Genomic DNA, 15,507 nt, shown 5'->3' with positions numbered 1-15,507 from the left:
TAATGTTTCCTTAGATAGTTGCCATTTTTTTAAAAACCAGGTCCACAAGCACATCCATGCCAAGCAAATCCAATCAGTGAAGGAAAAATTTGTATGATGGTGTTAAGGTTTAGAATACATAAACAAAAAATAGGATACATATAGAATTTATGTAGTAATATGCTTGAGTTTATGTGAAAGATAGAAGGAATATTTTTATTGGATGATTTTAATATTCTTTATGCTTTCTGAATATGTAGCTACTTTCCCTCCACTGCCACCAAACTACCCAAAACCCTTGATCATTCTCTCAGTGGAAGCATATCTTTAATTCTTTTTTTTTAAGTTCAGTCACAATTTTATTTCACTTTGATAGTGATTACTTAGAATTTAGGGAACCTCTTGGCTTGGAATAATTGTACCTTGATTCTTTTTAGGATGAAGGATGTTACCTAGTGCCAGAAGCTTGGAACACTAGATAACTGATATTATGAGTTTTAATTGCTGATGTGTAATTTTTCATTTAAATGTTTGTGCCTAATTCTACCCCAAACATGCTGAACCACATTTCCTGTATTATATAACCCATCAGATATGTGATAAACAGTGGCCACCTACCTGTGCCGAAATATAGTCCAACAAATCCTTAAGAACCTCCCACAAACCTTTAGGCCACCTCCTAACTCTGAAGTTCACTGAAAGCAGACACCAAAAGTTTCTCCTGATACATTTGAATGACCTGCTTTTGAGCTTTGATACATGAGTTATAGTTGCTGTGATTTTTTTTAAATCTCTATATAAATTGGAATTTACTGTTTCCTAAGGATTGATTTATTTAGACAAAAGATTTCAAGGGCTTCACTGTGATCCTGAAAACTCAAGGCCCGAGCTGCCTTGGATATCTATGCAGCTATATAAACCACAAGAAAGGAATTTTCCTTAATTTGTTTCCACTGGCATGTTTTGTGTTTTCTGGAGACTTTCTGAGCAAACTATTCCTTTTTTTTTTTTCCTTAGAATTTGGTGCAGGGCAGGAGGGCAGCTAGTAGTCCTTGGAGTCCCTAGGGTACACTTGATAGTACATGGCTCCAAGGTTCAGGCCTGATGATTCAGTGCTAAATTCAAGTTGTGCTTAGGAACCACCAGTCCTGCACTTGATGGTTCTTGGGGCACATGCAGTGCTGGGCATCAGACTAAGTGTCTTGTTCTTGCAGGCATGTGCTCTAAATATTTGAGCTGTCTCCCAACACCTTCTGAATTATTTTAGTGCTTTTCTCTATAGTTGATATTTTCTTTTTTATTTTTTTTGGTTTTTGGGCCACACCCAGTAACGCTCAGGGGTTACTCCTGGCTATGTGCTCAGAAGTTGCTCCTGGCTTGGGGGACCATATGGGACACCGGGGGATCGAACCGCGGTCCGTCCAAGGCTAGCGCAGGCAAGGCAGGCACCTTACCTTTAGCGCCACCGCCCGGCCCCAGTTGATATTTTCTTACTGTTTCTTTCGTTTTCTTTTGGTCTGGGAGCTATATTCAGTGGTCAGTGGTTCTTCAGGCTGACTCCTGGCTCTATGCTCAGGGCTAACTCCTCTTGGCCTTGGGACCATATGGAGTACTAGGGATTGAACCTGGGTTGACCATGTGCAAGACAAGTGTCCTACACACTACTATCATTCTGGCCCCTCTTATAGTCTTTTCTGATTAAAATAAAGACATGATGATAGGAATCTTTGGGGTAGTTAAATTTATGTAAATACTTCCATCAAACGTTTCAGTATATCTGGTAGTAGATACTCTCTGACATCTCTTTATGTGGCTTGATCAGCTGGCAACCCACCATAGTGAGGAAGCTTATACAAAATGAATTCATTAAAAATGAGCCTTGATTTCTCTGAAGTAATTCACTCCATTACCTGTCATTTCAGAGGGATGTTGTTATTAGGTGGGACTCGTTAGAATCTTGTCATTTATTTGAAATATATTCCTATTAATTACAAGCCAGATCTTAAAATACAGATCTTAAAAATATATACCTTAAAATACAGAAAATGTCCTAGAGATTTTAAATATATCGTCTTGTCTCTAGAGAGTAGGGATTATAATAAGGCAAGTTATAATGAGATCTCTTATTCATCTTCCCTTGTGTATTTTTTCAAATTTTATTACTTGCAATCCTATTTTTAAAGGAAGGTGAAAGAAAGGATCAGATCCCTGAAGCCCACCATTTCCAAATTTCTCAAGAACCTAAATAGACTTACTAAATCAAGGAAAATAAATCTTTTAAATAGACTTGAGTATCAGCCCCCTATTTCCACAACTGTGCCTACTATTTTGAAACATGAAGTGGCTAATTTGATGTTAAGGAGAAGAAATTTAAATGTTTCCCTTCAGCTGTCCTTGTGTAAGCAACTTATTCTTATTGGTAGGAAAATCACTTTTCTTCTAAAAATAAAGTAAATGTGAGAAGAGTTATTTTTAATAGAAGAACCTTTATTTGGAAATATATAACGGTGGTGGAATTCTTAAGCATTTCAGAGAATGTCATTTCTAATGTCAGCGTGATCTGTCACAGCACTGTTCCCCTGGGGGCCGATCAGATTCTGCTCCGAGGTGCTCAGCTGAGAAATACCCAGTGGGTCCATGGAATAGTCGTCTACACTGGACATGACACCAAGCTGATGCAGGTAGGAATTTTATCTGGCTCAACATTAAGGACCCTTGTCTTTTGAAAATGTTTTCTTGGTAGCTGTGGGTACATTAGTTCTAAACATAACAAACCATGTGCCACAGGTTTTTTTAATTCATTGTAGACATCCAGAATCCTGTTTTCCATAAATAGGACTATGAGATGTCTCATCACACCAGCACACTGGAAAATTTTCCCACCAGTCACCTCAGGCATGAATATGTGCTAATTTTATATATTACTCCCTAGGTAGCATTGATTAACAATTGCAGTCATTGATACAAATAGTTTGTTTAATAGTGAATATTCTCCCATTTTTTAATTTTTTTTATTTAACCTACTTTATGACATACATGATTGTATTTGGGTTTCAGTCATGTAAAGAACACCACACATCACCAGTGCAACATTCCCATCCCCAGTGTCCCAAATCTCCCTCCTCCCCAACCAACCCCGCCTGTCCTCTAGACAGGCTTTCTATTTCCCTCGCACATTCTCATTATTAGGATAGTTCAAAACGTAGTTATTTCTCTAACTAAACTCATCCCTGTTTGCGGAGAGCTTCATGAGGTGAGCTGTAAATTCCAGCTTTTTTCTCTTTTGTGCCTGAAAATTATTATTGCAAAAATCTCTTTTTTTTTTTTTGGTTTTTCGGCCACACCCGGCATTGCTCAGGGGTTACTCCTGGCTGTCTGCTCAGAAATAGCTCCTGGTAGGCATGGGGGACCACATGGGACACCGGGATTCGAACCAACCAGCTTTGGTCCTGGTTTGCTTGCAAGGCAAACGCCGCTATGCTATCTCTCCGGGCCCTGCAAAAATGTCTTTCACTTTTCTTAAAACCCATAGATGAGTGAGACCATTCTGCGTTTCTCTCTCTCTCTCTCTCTCTCTCTCTCTCTCTCTCTCTCTCTCTCTCTCTCTCTCTCATTTATTTCACTCAGCATAATAGATTCCATGTACATCCATGTATAGGAGAATTTCATGACTTCATCTCTCCTGACAGCTGCATAATATTCCATTGTGTATATGTACCGCAGTTTCTTTAGCCATTCATCTGTTGAAGGCGATCTTGGCTGTTTCCAGAGTCTTGCTATGGTAAATAGTGCTGCAATGAATATAGGTGTAAGGAAGGGATTTTTGTATTGTATTTTTGTGTTCCTAGAGTATATTCCTAGGAGTGGTATAGCTGGGTTGTATGGGAGCTCTATTTCCAGTTTTTGGAGGAATCTCCATATTGCTTTCCAAAGAGGTTGAACTAGATGGCATTCCCACCAGCAGTGGATAAGAGTTACTTTCTCTCCACATCCCCGCCAACACTGCTTGTTCTCATTCTTTGTGATGTGTGCCAATCTCTGGGGTGTGAGATGGTACCTCATAGTTGTTTTGATTTGCATCTCCCTGATGATTAGTGATGTGGAGCATTTTTTCATGTGTCTTTTGGCCATATGTATTTCTTCTTTGTCAAAGTGTCTGTCCATTTCTTCTCCCCATTTTTTGATGGGATTAGATTTTTTTTTCTTGTAAATTTCTGTCAGTGCCTTGTATATTTTGGAGATTAGTCCCTTATCTGATGGGTATTGGGTGAATAGTTTCTCCCACTCAGTGGGGGGCTCTTGTATCCTGGGCGCTATTTCTTTTGAGGTGCAGAAGCTTCTCAATTTAATATATTCCCATCTGTTAATCTCTGCTTTCACTTGCTTGAAGAGTGCAGTTTCCTCCTTGAAGATGCCTTTAGTCTCGATGTCCTGGAGTGTTTTACCTACGTGTTGTTCTATATATCTTATGGTTTCAGGTCTGATATCGAGGTCTTTAATCCATTTGGATTTTACCTTCATACATGATGTTAGCTGGGGGTCTAAGTTCAAGTTTTTGCAAGTGGCTAGCCAGTTGTGTCAACACCACTTGTTGAAGAGGCTTTCTTTGCTCCATTTAGGATTTCTTGCTCCTTTATCAAAAACTAGGTGATTGTATGTCTGGGGAACATTCTCTGAGTATTCAAGCCTATTCCACTGATCTGAGGGCCTGTCCTTATTCCAATACCATGCTGTTTTGATAACTATTGCTTTGTAGTAAAGTTTAAAGTTGGGGAAAGTAATTCCTCCCATATTCTTTTTCCCAATGATTCCTTTAGCTATTCTAGGGTGTTTATTGTTCCAAATAAATTTCAAACGTGCCTGATCCACTTCTTTGAAGAATGTCATGGGTATCTTTAGAGGGATCGCATTAAATCTGTACAGTGCTTTGTGGAGTATTGCCATTTTAATGATGTTAATCCTGCTAATCCATGAGCAGGGTATGTGCTTCCATTTCCGTGTGTCCTCTCTTATTTCTTGGAGCAGAGTTTTATAGTTTTCTTTGTATAGGTCCTTCACATTTTTAGTCAAGTTAATTCCAAGATATTTGAGTTTGTGTGGCACTATTGTGAATGGGGTTGTTTTCTTAATGTCTATTTTTTCCTTATTACTATTGTGTATAGAAAGGCCATTGATTTTTGTGTCTTAATTTTGTAGCCTGCCACTTTGCTATATGAGTTTATTGTTTCTAGAAGCTTTTCCGTAGAGACTTTAGGGTTTTCTAAGTAGAGTATCGTGTCATCTGCAAAGAATGAGAGCTTGATTTCTTCCTTTCCTATCTGGATTCGCTTGATATCTTTTTCTTGCCTAATTGCTATAGCGAGTACTTCCAGTGCTATGTTGAATAGGAGTGGTCAGAGAGGACAGCCTTGTCTTGTGCCAGAATTTAGAGGAAAAGCTTTCAGTTTTTCTCCATTGAGGACAATATTTGCCTCTGGCTTGTGGTAGATGGCCTTAACTATATTGAGAAAGGTTCCTTCTATTCCCATCTTGCTGAGAGTTTTGATCAAGAATGGGTGTTGGACCTTGTCAAATCCTTTCTCTGCGTCTATTGATATGATCTGTGATTTTTATTTTTCTTGCTGTTGATGTTGTATATTATGTTGATAGATTTATGGATGTTAAACCAGCCTTGCATTCCTGGGATGAAACCTACTTGATCATAGTGGATGATCTTCTTAATGAGGCATTGAATCCTATTTGCCAGGATTTTGTTGAGGATCTTTGCATCTGTATTCATCAGCGATATTGGTCTGCAATTTTCTTTTTTGGTAGCATCTTTGTCTGCTTTAGGTATCAAGGTGATGTTGGCTTCATAAAAGCTATTTGGAAGTTTTCCTGTTTTTTCGATTTCATGAAAGAGTCTTGCCAGGATTGGTAGTAGTTCCTCTTGAAAGGTTTGAAAGAATTCATTAGTAAATCCATCTGGATTTGTGCTTTTGTTTTTGGGCATACATTTGATTACTGTCTTAATTTCCTCAATAGTAATGGGTGTGTTTAGATATGCTACATCCTCTTCCTTCAACCGTGGAAGATTATAAGAGTCCAAGAATTTATCCATTTCTTCCAGGTTTTCATTTTTAGTGGCATAGAGTTTCTCAAAGTAGTTTCTGATTACCCTTTGAATCTATACCATATCAGTAGTAATCTCTCCTTTTTCATTCCTAATATGAGTTATCTAGTTTCTCTCTATTTCTTTCTTTGTTAGTTTTGCCAGTGGTCTATCAATCTTGTTTATATTTTCAAAGAACCAACTTCTGCTTTCCTTGATCTTTTGGATTGTTTTTCAGGTTTCCACTTCATTGATTTCTGCTCTCAGCTTTGTTATTTCCCTCTGCCTCCCTATTTTTGGGTCCTTTCGTTGAGCACTTTCTAATTCTATGAGCTGCATCATTAAGCTGTTCAGGTATGCCCCTTCTTCTTTCCTGATGTGTGCTTGCAAAGCTATAAGTTTTCCTCTCAGTACTGCTTTTGCTGTGTCCCATAGGTTCTGATAGTTTGTGTCTCCATTGCATTTGTTTTCAGGAAGGTTTTGATTTCCTCTTTGATTTTATCTCGGACCCACTGGTTATTCAGTATGAGGCTGTTTAACTTCCAGATGTTAAAGTTTTTCTTTTGTGTCCCTTTGTAATTCAGATATAATTTCAGGGCTTTGTGGTCAGCAAAGGCAGCCTGCAAAATTTTTATCCTCTTGATATTATGGAGGTATGTTTTATGTGCTAGCATGTAGTCTATCCTGGAGAATGTCCCATGTACATTAGAGAAAAATGTGTATCTAGGCTTCTGGGGGTGGAGTGTCCTGTATATATCTACTAGGCCTCTTTCTTCCATTTCTCTGTTCAGGTCTAATAATCTTGTTGGTTTTCAGTCTGTTTGACCTGTCTAGTGTTGACGATGCTGTGTTGAGGTCTCCCACAATTATTGTGTTGTTATTGATATTATTTTTCAGATTTGTCAACAGTTGTATTAAATATTTTGCTGTCCCCTCATTCGGTGCATATATGTTTAGGAGAGTGATTTCTTCCTGCTGTACGTATCCCTTGATTAATACAAAATGTCCATCTTTGTCCCTTACAACTTTCCTAAGTATAAAGTTTGCATCATCTGATATTAGTATGGCCACTCCTGCTTTTTTATGGGTGTTGTTTGATTGGATGATTTTCCTCCATCCTTTTATTTTGAGACTATGTTTGTTCTGACTATTCAGGTGTATTTCTTGTAGGAAGCAGAAGGTTGGATTGAATTTTTTGATCCATTAAGCCACTCTGTGTCTCTTAACTGGTGCATTTAGTCCATTGACATTGAGAGAAAGAACTGTCCTGGGAGTTAGTGCTATCTTTATATCAAAGTGTGGTGTGTCTGTTGTTTAGCCTTGTCTTAAAGTATGCCGTTCAGATTTTCTTTTAAGAATGGTTTTGAGTCTGTAAAGTTTCTGAGCTGTTGTTTTTCTGTGAAACTATGTATTGTTCCTTCAAACCTGACAGTGAGTTTTGATGGGTGCACTATTCTAGGCGAAGCATTTTTTTCATTGAGTTTTTTCACTATGTCCCACCACTGCCTTCGGGCCTTGAGTATTTCCGGTGACATGTCTGCAGTAAATCTCAAGGATGTTCCCTTGAATGTAATTTCTCTTTTCGATCTTGCTGCTTTAAGATTTCTGTCTCTATCTGTGGGATTCGTCATTGTGAGTAGGATGTGTCTTGGGGTGTTTTTCTGGGTTCTCTTTTAGTTGGCACTCTTCGGGCATGCAGGATTTGATCGCATGTATTCATTAGCTCTGGTAGTTTCTCTTTAATGATGTTCTTGACTGTGGATTCTTCCTGGAGATTTTCTTTCTGAGTCTCCAGGACTCCAATGATTCTTAAGTTGTTTCTGTTGAGCTTATCATAGACTTCTATTTTCATCTGTTCCCATTCTTTTAGTAATTTTTCCATTGTTTGGTCATTTGCGTTGAGGCTTTTTTCCAATTTCTTCTGCTGTATGGAATTATTTATCTCTTCTTCCAGTGTACTAATTCTATCCTCAGCTGCTGTTAACCCGTGGGAAACTCAACCATGTTTTTCTTCAATTCATCTACTGAGTTTTTCAGAACCATTATTTGACCTGAAATTTCAGTTTGGAATTTTGTCATTTCATTTTTTTTTTTTTTGGTTTTTGGGGCACACCCGGCAGTGCTCAGGGGTCACTCCTGGCTGTCTGCTCAGAAATAGCTCCTGGCAGGCACAGGGGACCATATGGGGCGCCGGGATTCGAACCAACCACCTTTGGTCCTGGATCGGCTGCTTTCAAGGCAAATGCCACTGTGCTATCTCTCCGGGCCCAAGTTTTCTCATTTCTATCTTCATATTCTCTTTTTCTTATTAGTGTTCTCTTCTATACTTTGTTTGAGTTCTTCGATCATTTTCCATATTGGAACTCTAAACTCCTTATCTGAGAGACTGACTAGTTGGTTGGTCATGCTCAAGTCATCAGAGTTTCCATCTTCATTCTCTATGTCTGGCACTGGCCTGCATTGTTTCCCCATTGTCACACTTGTATTGGGTTTTTCTATGTGTTGTGGTTGTATTCATTGGCTAAATGATGTGCACCGTTGCGAAGGGCATCGGAGCGGCCGTGCTCCTCTGGCTCCTCCCTTTCTGGGTGTTTCGAGTCACCTCCACGGAGGGCTCATGGGAAGGCAGGCCGTCTGCTGATGAGCTACACACAGGATGAAATCAGGCCGAAAATGCAGGACAGCACAAAATAGAGGCAGATAGGGGTGCTGGCATCTGAGATCCAGCAGCGTTCAGTGGCTCCTCCCTTTCTGGGCGTGTGGACTCACCTCCACAGAAGGCTCATGGGAAGGCAGGCTGTCCGCTGATGAGCAGCACCCAAGATGAAATCAGGCCGAAAATGCAGGACAGCACAGAAGAGAGGCAGATAGTGGTGCTGGCATCTGAGATCCAGCAGAGTTCAGTCTATTCTCCCATTTTTTAACACTTGATAGCAATACCATGATCAATTTCCAGATTTTATGTATTACTTTCTAGGCAGCATTAGCAGATGCAGTCATTGATACAAATAGTTTAATAGTGAATAGTCTTCCATCTAACACTTATAGTAATATCATGATCACTTTCCAATTTTTTTCACAAAAATATGAAAAGAAAAGCAGTGTAAGTGAAATATTAACTACCCCATTAGCATTTTTATAGTATAGATCAGTGGGGATCACATGATTTTATAGTATAGATCAATTGGGGATCACATGATTCTCTGAAGTCTAGCCACCCAAAATTTTCCAAAGAGATCACAAGTGAGAGTGCATCAGTGGTTGGCCACAACATGAGACTCGGGGACCAACTGGTAGGACCTAAGACTGGGGTGGGAGGGGGCACAGTAGGTATATATAGAAGGAAGAGGACCATGGTCAGAAAAAGGTTGAGAAGGACTGATAGAGTGCTGTTATAACCCTCTAACTTGTTATCTGAATATATTTCTCCACATTCTATTGTCTGTAGTAGAGTTTGTTGTCTCAGGAACTCAGAGGTCAGCCCCTATCTCCCCCAGGTTTAGCCTCTTTATGCTTTAGAAAAAAGTTTCTGGAAGAGACAGATAGTGAAGTAAAATAATCCTATTTAGAAATAAGAGAGCAGAAGTAATGTCATCAAGTGAAAGAAAATAATTGTACATTCCAAGTGAGTAACCCTCCCTGGTTTTATGGGGACTTTTCCAAACTCTCCTGTTTGGGTCTTTCTCTGTTGAAAGGGTGTTGACAGGAAAAGGAAAGACTTTAGGTAGTCTTTGGTTAGTCTCATTATACTCATAGTCTTTCGAAGCTGCTGAAGTTTCCTCTGCTGAAGGTTTCCAATCTTCTCTTGGTTGGTATTGGGGTCTTTCAGAATCTTGTCAAGCCTTAATTTCTGCATCTCCATCCTGGCTTTGTGCTATTGGACTACTATTGGGCTGGTGACAGACTAATTTCTTTTTTCTAGATCTTGGTTTTACTTTATAAATTTTGTTAGCAGAGCTCCCAGCCTCTGTTATTTGTGTGCAGTGATTTAATGTGTGTGGGAAGCAATTTTAATTTAACATCTTAGACTGTTTTATTTGGGTTTCAGTTGCAGTTTTACTTTGTGACTATTTTTGGTGGTTAGGAATATGTCAGAAGTGCCTCCTGGGTTGGGGCTTAGAGTTACTCTTGGTGAAGATTTTCAGACTTGATCCTGGGGTTCCAACATGCAAACCATATGCTCCCAACATTTGAGCTATCTGTCCAGCCCTGATGTCTTCAACTTTTAAGACACTGTATGGAAGTAGACTATCAGGGCTGATGATTTTTCAACAGGGTAGAGACAGAAGATGTGATCAACAGGCAAGAAATGCTGTTAACTATTCCACTCCATTCTCTTTTCTATAAATCATTTTATATTTATTAGGGCAGATTTAATCTTATTCCTTGTCATGCTTTGGTTAGCACAGATGCAGCATAATCATTTCTGAAAATCATTAAATAATGACTTAGGAAATTTGCCTCTGTGAATTTTTATAACCCAGACTGTTTAGTCTGGTGATGACTTTAGTGAGAAAATTACTGAATGCACCACAAAAATCTAGAGACCAGAAATTCTTTCAATGTTGACTACATACATTGGGATTTCCATATCTCTGACTGGATGGATCTATTGGGATCTATTGCCCACCATCTTTACCTCTTCCAGAGCTGAGATGCTCAGTGCTTATCTTCCATTCCATTCTTTGCCTAAGAAATCAAATAAGACACTATTTCTCTTTTCTGCTACAGTGCTAAATGGAGTTTACAAAAGGAATGTTATTCTTCTAATTGCTTCATGACTTAGAAAAATGTTTTCTTTAGAAAAAAATAGTTAATCTCTGGCTACTAGATACCATATTACTAAGTTAATTAAATACATTTTTTGCATTTTTCGTCTTGTTTCTTTTTACAGAATTCAACAAGTCCACCACTAAAACTCTCAAATGTGGAACGAATTACAAATGTACAAATTTTGATTTTATTTTGTATTTTAATTGCCATGTCACTCATCTGCTCTGTGGGCTCAGCCATTTGGAATCGAAGACATTCTGGAAAGGACTGGTATCTCAATCTCAACTGTAAGCAATGAAGCACATATTGTAGTAATTTTTTTTTTCATTAAAACATGTATTTGTTTTCCAGTTAGTCAGTTAATTTTAAAAGAAAATCATGTTTGGGATGGAATGATAATACAGGAGATAAGTCATTTTCTTGCATGCAGCTGACCTGGGTTCAACTCCCAGCATCCCATATGGTATTCCTCACCTACCCATCTACTCAATACTGCCATAAATAATTTTTTGTTGTTGTTTTGGGCCACATCCAGTGATGCTCAGGGGTTACTCCTGGCTATGTGCTCAGAAATTATTTCTGGCTGGGAGGACCATATGGGACACCAGGGGATCGAACTGTGTTACATCCTAGGCTAGCACTGGCAAGGCAGACAGATGCCTTACCACTTGTGTCACCGCTCTGGCCCCCGGTATAAATTTTGAGTGCAGAGTCCAAGTAACCCCTGAGCATTACTAGGTGTAGCCCAAATCTCCTTAATTAAAAAAGGAAAATATGTTGCCAAAGATGATTGAGATTTGCAAAATCAATACTAAAAGGACACACATTTACTTCCTCTCAGCACTCAGTTCTTGCTCAGAGTTGAAAAGTAGATCCTTTTCATGAAGTTGAAATTTACCTATAGTGTAGACCTAGATTATTTATACTGCTGGGGTATTTTTCATATTTGGCTTATTTTTATTGCTGCTAAGTTTTTTGTTTTTGTTTTGTTGTTGTTTTAAAGGTTTGCATTAAATTGGAAATATTTTTCAATTGATTCCATCCAAATAAATAACATTTTGTATTTCTAAACCCTTAGTCTATACCACTACCACAAAATTTCCTATTTGAAATTTAAATTTTAAATATTTGGTAGCACCTTTAATTTTTAGTACCATTATGAAACCCTTTATAAGACAAAAATTAACACAAGTTAATGCTTATTCATCTTGAAAAACATATATGCGAAAGAACGTATTAGTATAGTGTTTTTTCCAGTCTATTGAGTCTCAAACTCAATTTACCTGGGGGCCGCAGGAGGCAAAGTCAGGTGATCCTTGAGTGCAAAGCCAGTAGTAAGCCTTGAACATTAGGGGTTGTGACCCAAACAACTAAAACAAAACAAAACAAAAAAAGATTCCTCTAGGGCAGGGCCACAAAATGTTGTAAGGAGGGCTGCAAACGGCCCATGGGCCGCAAGTTTGAGACCCCTGATATAGATGCTGTATATAATGGAAAATTCTTTTGCTCAAGTTCTTGTCTATCAAAGCAAATGAAGTAGTTAAAACTGATAATGAACTTTCTTTCCACTTCCCCTCAACAGATGGTGGTGCGAATAATTTTGGACTGAATTTCCTGACATTCATAATCCTTTTTAATAATCTCATTCCTATCAGCTTGTTGGTCACATTGGAGGTGGTGAAATTTACCCAGGCATACTTCATAAATTGGGTAAATATGAATTTTAGTATTTTATGACTTTATGTTTTGTCTCTTTTTCCTTGTATATATTGATCTTTTAGTAGGAAAAATTATCCTCATTATGTCTTATCTTTAACTGTTTTACAATAATAAAATTTCAAATTAGTCTTAGTTCCATATAAGTATAGCAAAATATCTCTTGTCTCCAAATTTCAAAACTGTACAGACCTATATAGACCTGGTCTCTCAGAAAACCCATTTTGGATTATGTAATGGTTGTGAAAAAAGAAAAGAACTTAGGGTTTAGAATGAAACTATCTGGATTGTAGAACCAATTTACTAGCTATGTAAAACTTCACTAGGCTTCTCGACCTTTTTAAGATTTAAAAATTTTGGGGCCAAAGAGATAGTGCGGGGGTTCCTTGCATTCAGCTAATGATTGCATCCTCTCTGTTCAGTATCTCAAACTGTACTGTCAGGAGTTCTCCAGCAAGTTCTCTTGCCAGGTGTAGCCAAACATCCCCCCCACAACCCCCAAAAGAGGGAAAAAACTAACTTATTTTCTTGAACACTTTAACAATGCCTAGTAACATGAGTTACCTACATTACAAGGAGTTTAATAAAAGAACAGAGAGCTTCACTGCAGTGTAGGAATCATATAGCAGTCTCTGCTCCTAACCACCAGAATGACTACCATGTTTCATTCATTTCCATAGTTTAATTTCCACAGCTGAACAATCTCATCTATGCTCTAATCTTTTCTCTTAATTAAAAAAATATCTTAATATTAAAAAAATCTGCTGGATGTCTGTGTCCTAACTGTTTTGTTTATAAAATTTGTTGCCTTCCCTCAATTTTATTTTCCCAAAGTTTAAATTAACAATCTTATGTAAATTATTTTGAGAAATGCTATTTTTTGGTTTCTCTGTTTAAATCATTTTGAAAGTTTTTTATATGAACTGTATGAGTTTTAAAAATATATATACAACATACTCTTATAAATAACCAATAAGTAATTGACCAGCTATGTTTTTCTTTAAATCATTGGTAAAGATAAATATAATATAGAATTATGAAATGAATTACAAGCATAGCTCATCTTATATAGGAGATAACATTGCTGAAAAAAGTATAAAATGGTAAAAATACAACTAAAACTTATTTAAAATTTCTCACTTATAGAAATAAGATACTATACATGAAAGGTAAATAACTAATGGGTGATTTTGTTATTTTTTATTTAATTTGGAGAGGAGGGGTCTTGGGGGCTACATTTTCCAGTGTTCGAAGGTAACTCCTGGCTCTGTGCTCAAAGGTCATTTTAGAGGAGGTCAGGGACCATTTGTGATATAGGAGATAGACCATGTTAAGTACCTTAACTTCTGTATTATCTTTCTGGTCCCTTTACCTAGATTTTTTTTTTTTTTTTTTTGCTTTTTGGGCCACACCCAGTGATGCTTGGGGGTTACTCCTAGCTATGCACTTAGAAATTGCTCTTTGCTTGTGGGACCATATGGAACACCGGAGATCGAATTGTGGTTCGTCCTAGGATAGCACATGCAAGACAAACATTCTACTCTTGTGCCACTGCTCCAGCCCCTTTACCTAGATTTTTAAAAATAATACGAGCTGTCTAACATGTAGAGTTTGTTAGAGCAATACTGACAGATCATCCCTTTCTAGGCCGTTTCTTCCTTATGTGAAATGAGAAGATTAACTGTTTCCCTTTGATTCTGAGTATGCCCAATAAATTTTTTTTATTAACTTGTTTCTGACTTGCAGTCAGCTATCATGCTGTTCTTCTATCATATCTCTGCTTCACTATATCCCTTTATCTGGCCCTATACACATAACTGCATGTCCTCCAAGTCCTCCTGCTCTTCCTTTAGTGGACATGATTTCCAACTTAATCCCCATTCTGGTTATTCTGAACACTTAGTGGTTTTTTACCACTTACTTTAAAACATTGTTTAAAAATAAAAATATAAATATCCTATATGTAATATATTCTATATCTATACCTGGCCATGCTCAGAAGTTATGCCTGGGTCTGCATTCAGGAATTTCTCTTGAGAATAATTTCTGTTCTTTAGGAACATTTGGGATGTCAGGAATCAAGCTTGGGTTGGCTAAGACAAGCACCTCACCCACTGTACTGTCTCTCCAGCCCCATTTCACATATAGTTTGTATAACCTTTTTTTAGAACTGATTTTGCAAGAGCGAAATATAGGGGTGGGTGTCATCAGACTAGACCTCCTCATTTCACATCTGGAAATTAGTAAATTTGCAGCCCAGACTTACCAATGAAACATTTACTAAATAACATACTCATTTGTATGGACTTTTTAACTAACTTCATGAAATTCAGGGTGAAAAACAAGTACAGATCCTGTTACTACAAGAATACAAAATTCCCATGTCTTGAAACTTATAAAACTATGTTAATTTGCTTTCAAATGTATATAGTGTAAGGTATTTTTATGTATTTTTCTCAAGAGTAAAAAGTCAATCATTTGAGCAATGTTTAGTTCCTGTTATTTTAGCTTGCATTATTAGATACATAGGAAACACTTAGATAATTTTATTTTATCTTTACAATTACATGCCTAGATGACTTCATCTTAGTGCCCAGTTCTACCCCAATTGTAAAGTACAATATCTGGAGACCAGAAAGATAGCATAGAGATTAAGGTGCTTGCCTTTCATTTTACCAACTCCAATTCAAGTCCCACATACTACATAAAGTCCTTTGAGCACCTCTCGGGACCACTTGCATGTACAGAGCCAGTAATAACTCATGAGGACTGCCAGGTATGATCCAACCCCCTTCCACTCTCAATATAATATTCAGTATTGAATACTTTTCAGGGAAATCAATTGAAATGTGTAGGGAAAGCAAGAGATAAGCATCACCATACATGTGACTCATGAGTTCCAGTTTCATTCTGTTACCAGTTCTAGCCAATGATTTATATAATCTTGT

At 37.7% G+C, this 15,507-nt stretch overlaps 1 protein-coding gene across 1 annotated transcript in view; it reads left to right on the top strand.

The window, feature by feature from the left end:
- ATP8A1 (ATPase phospholipid transporting 8A1) overlaps positions 1–15,507 on the top strand; it is a 267,076-nt gene that overhangs the window by 70,991 nt on the left and 180,578 nt on the right. The window contains 3 exon segments of the mRNA XM_049790104.1: positions 2,549–2,660; positions 10,965–11,130; positions 12,426–12,553. Of these exon segments, the coding sequence (XP_049646061.1) occupies positions 2,549–2,660; positions 10,965–11,130; positions 12,426–12,553 (406 nt within the window).

This window comes from Suncus etruscus, chromosome 16, assembly GCF_024139225.1.
Source record: "Suncus etruscus isolate mSunEtr1 chromosome 16, mSunEtr1.pri.cur, whole genome shotgun sequence".
Lineage (NCBI taxonomy): Eukaryota > Metazoa > Chordata > Mammalia > Eulipotyphla > Soricidae > Suncus > Suncus etruscus.
The sequence above is the reverse complement of the archived record's forward strand: the minus strand, read 5'-3'. Positions and strand labels throughout refer to the sequence as shown.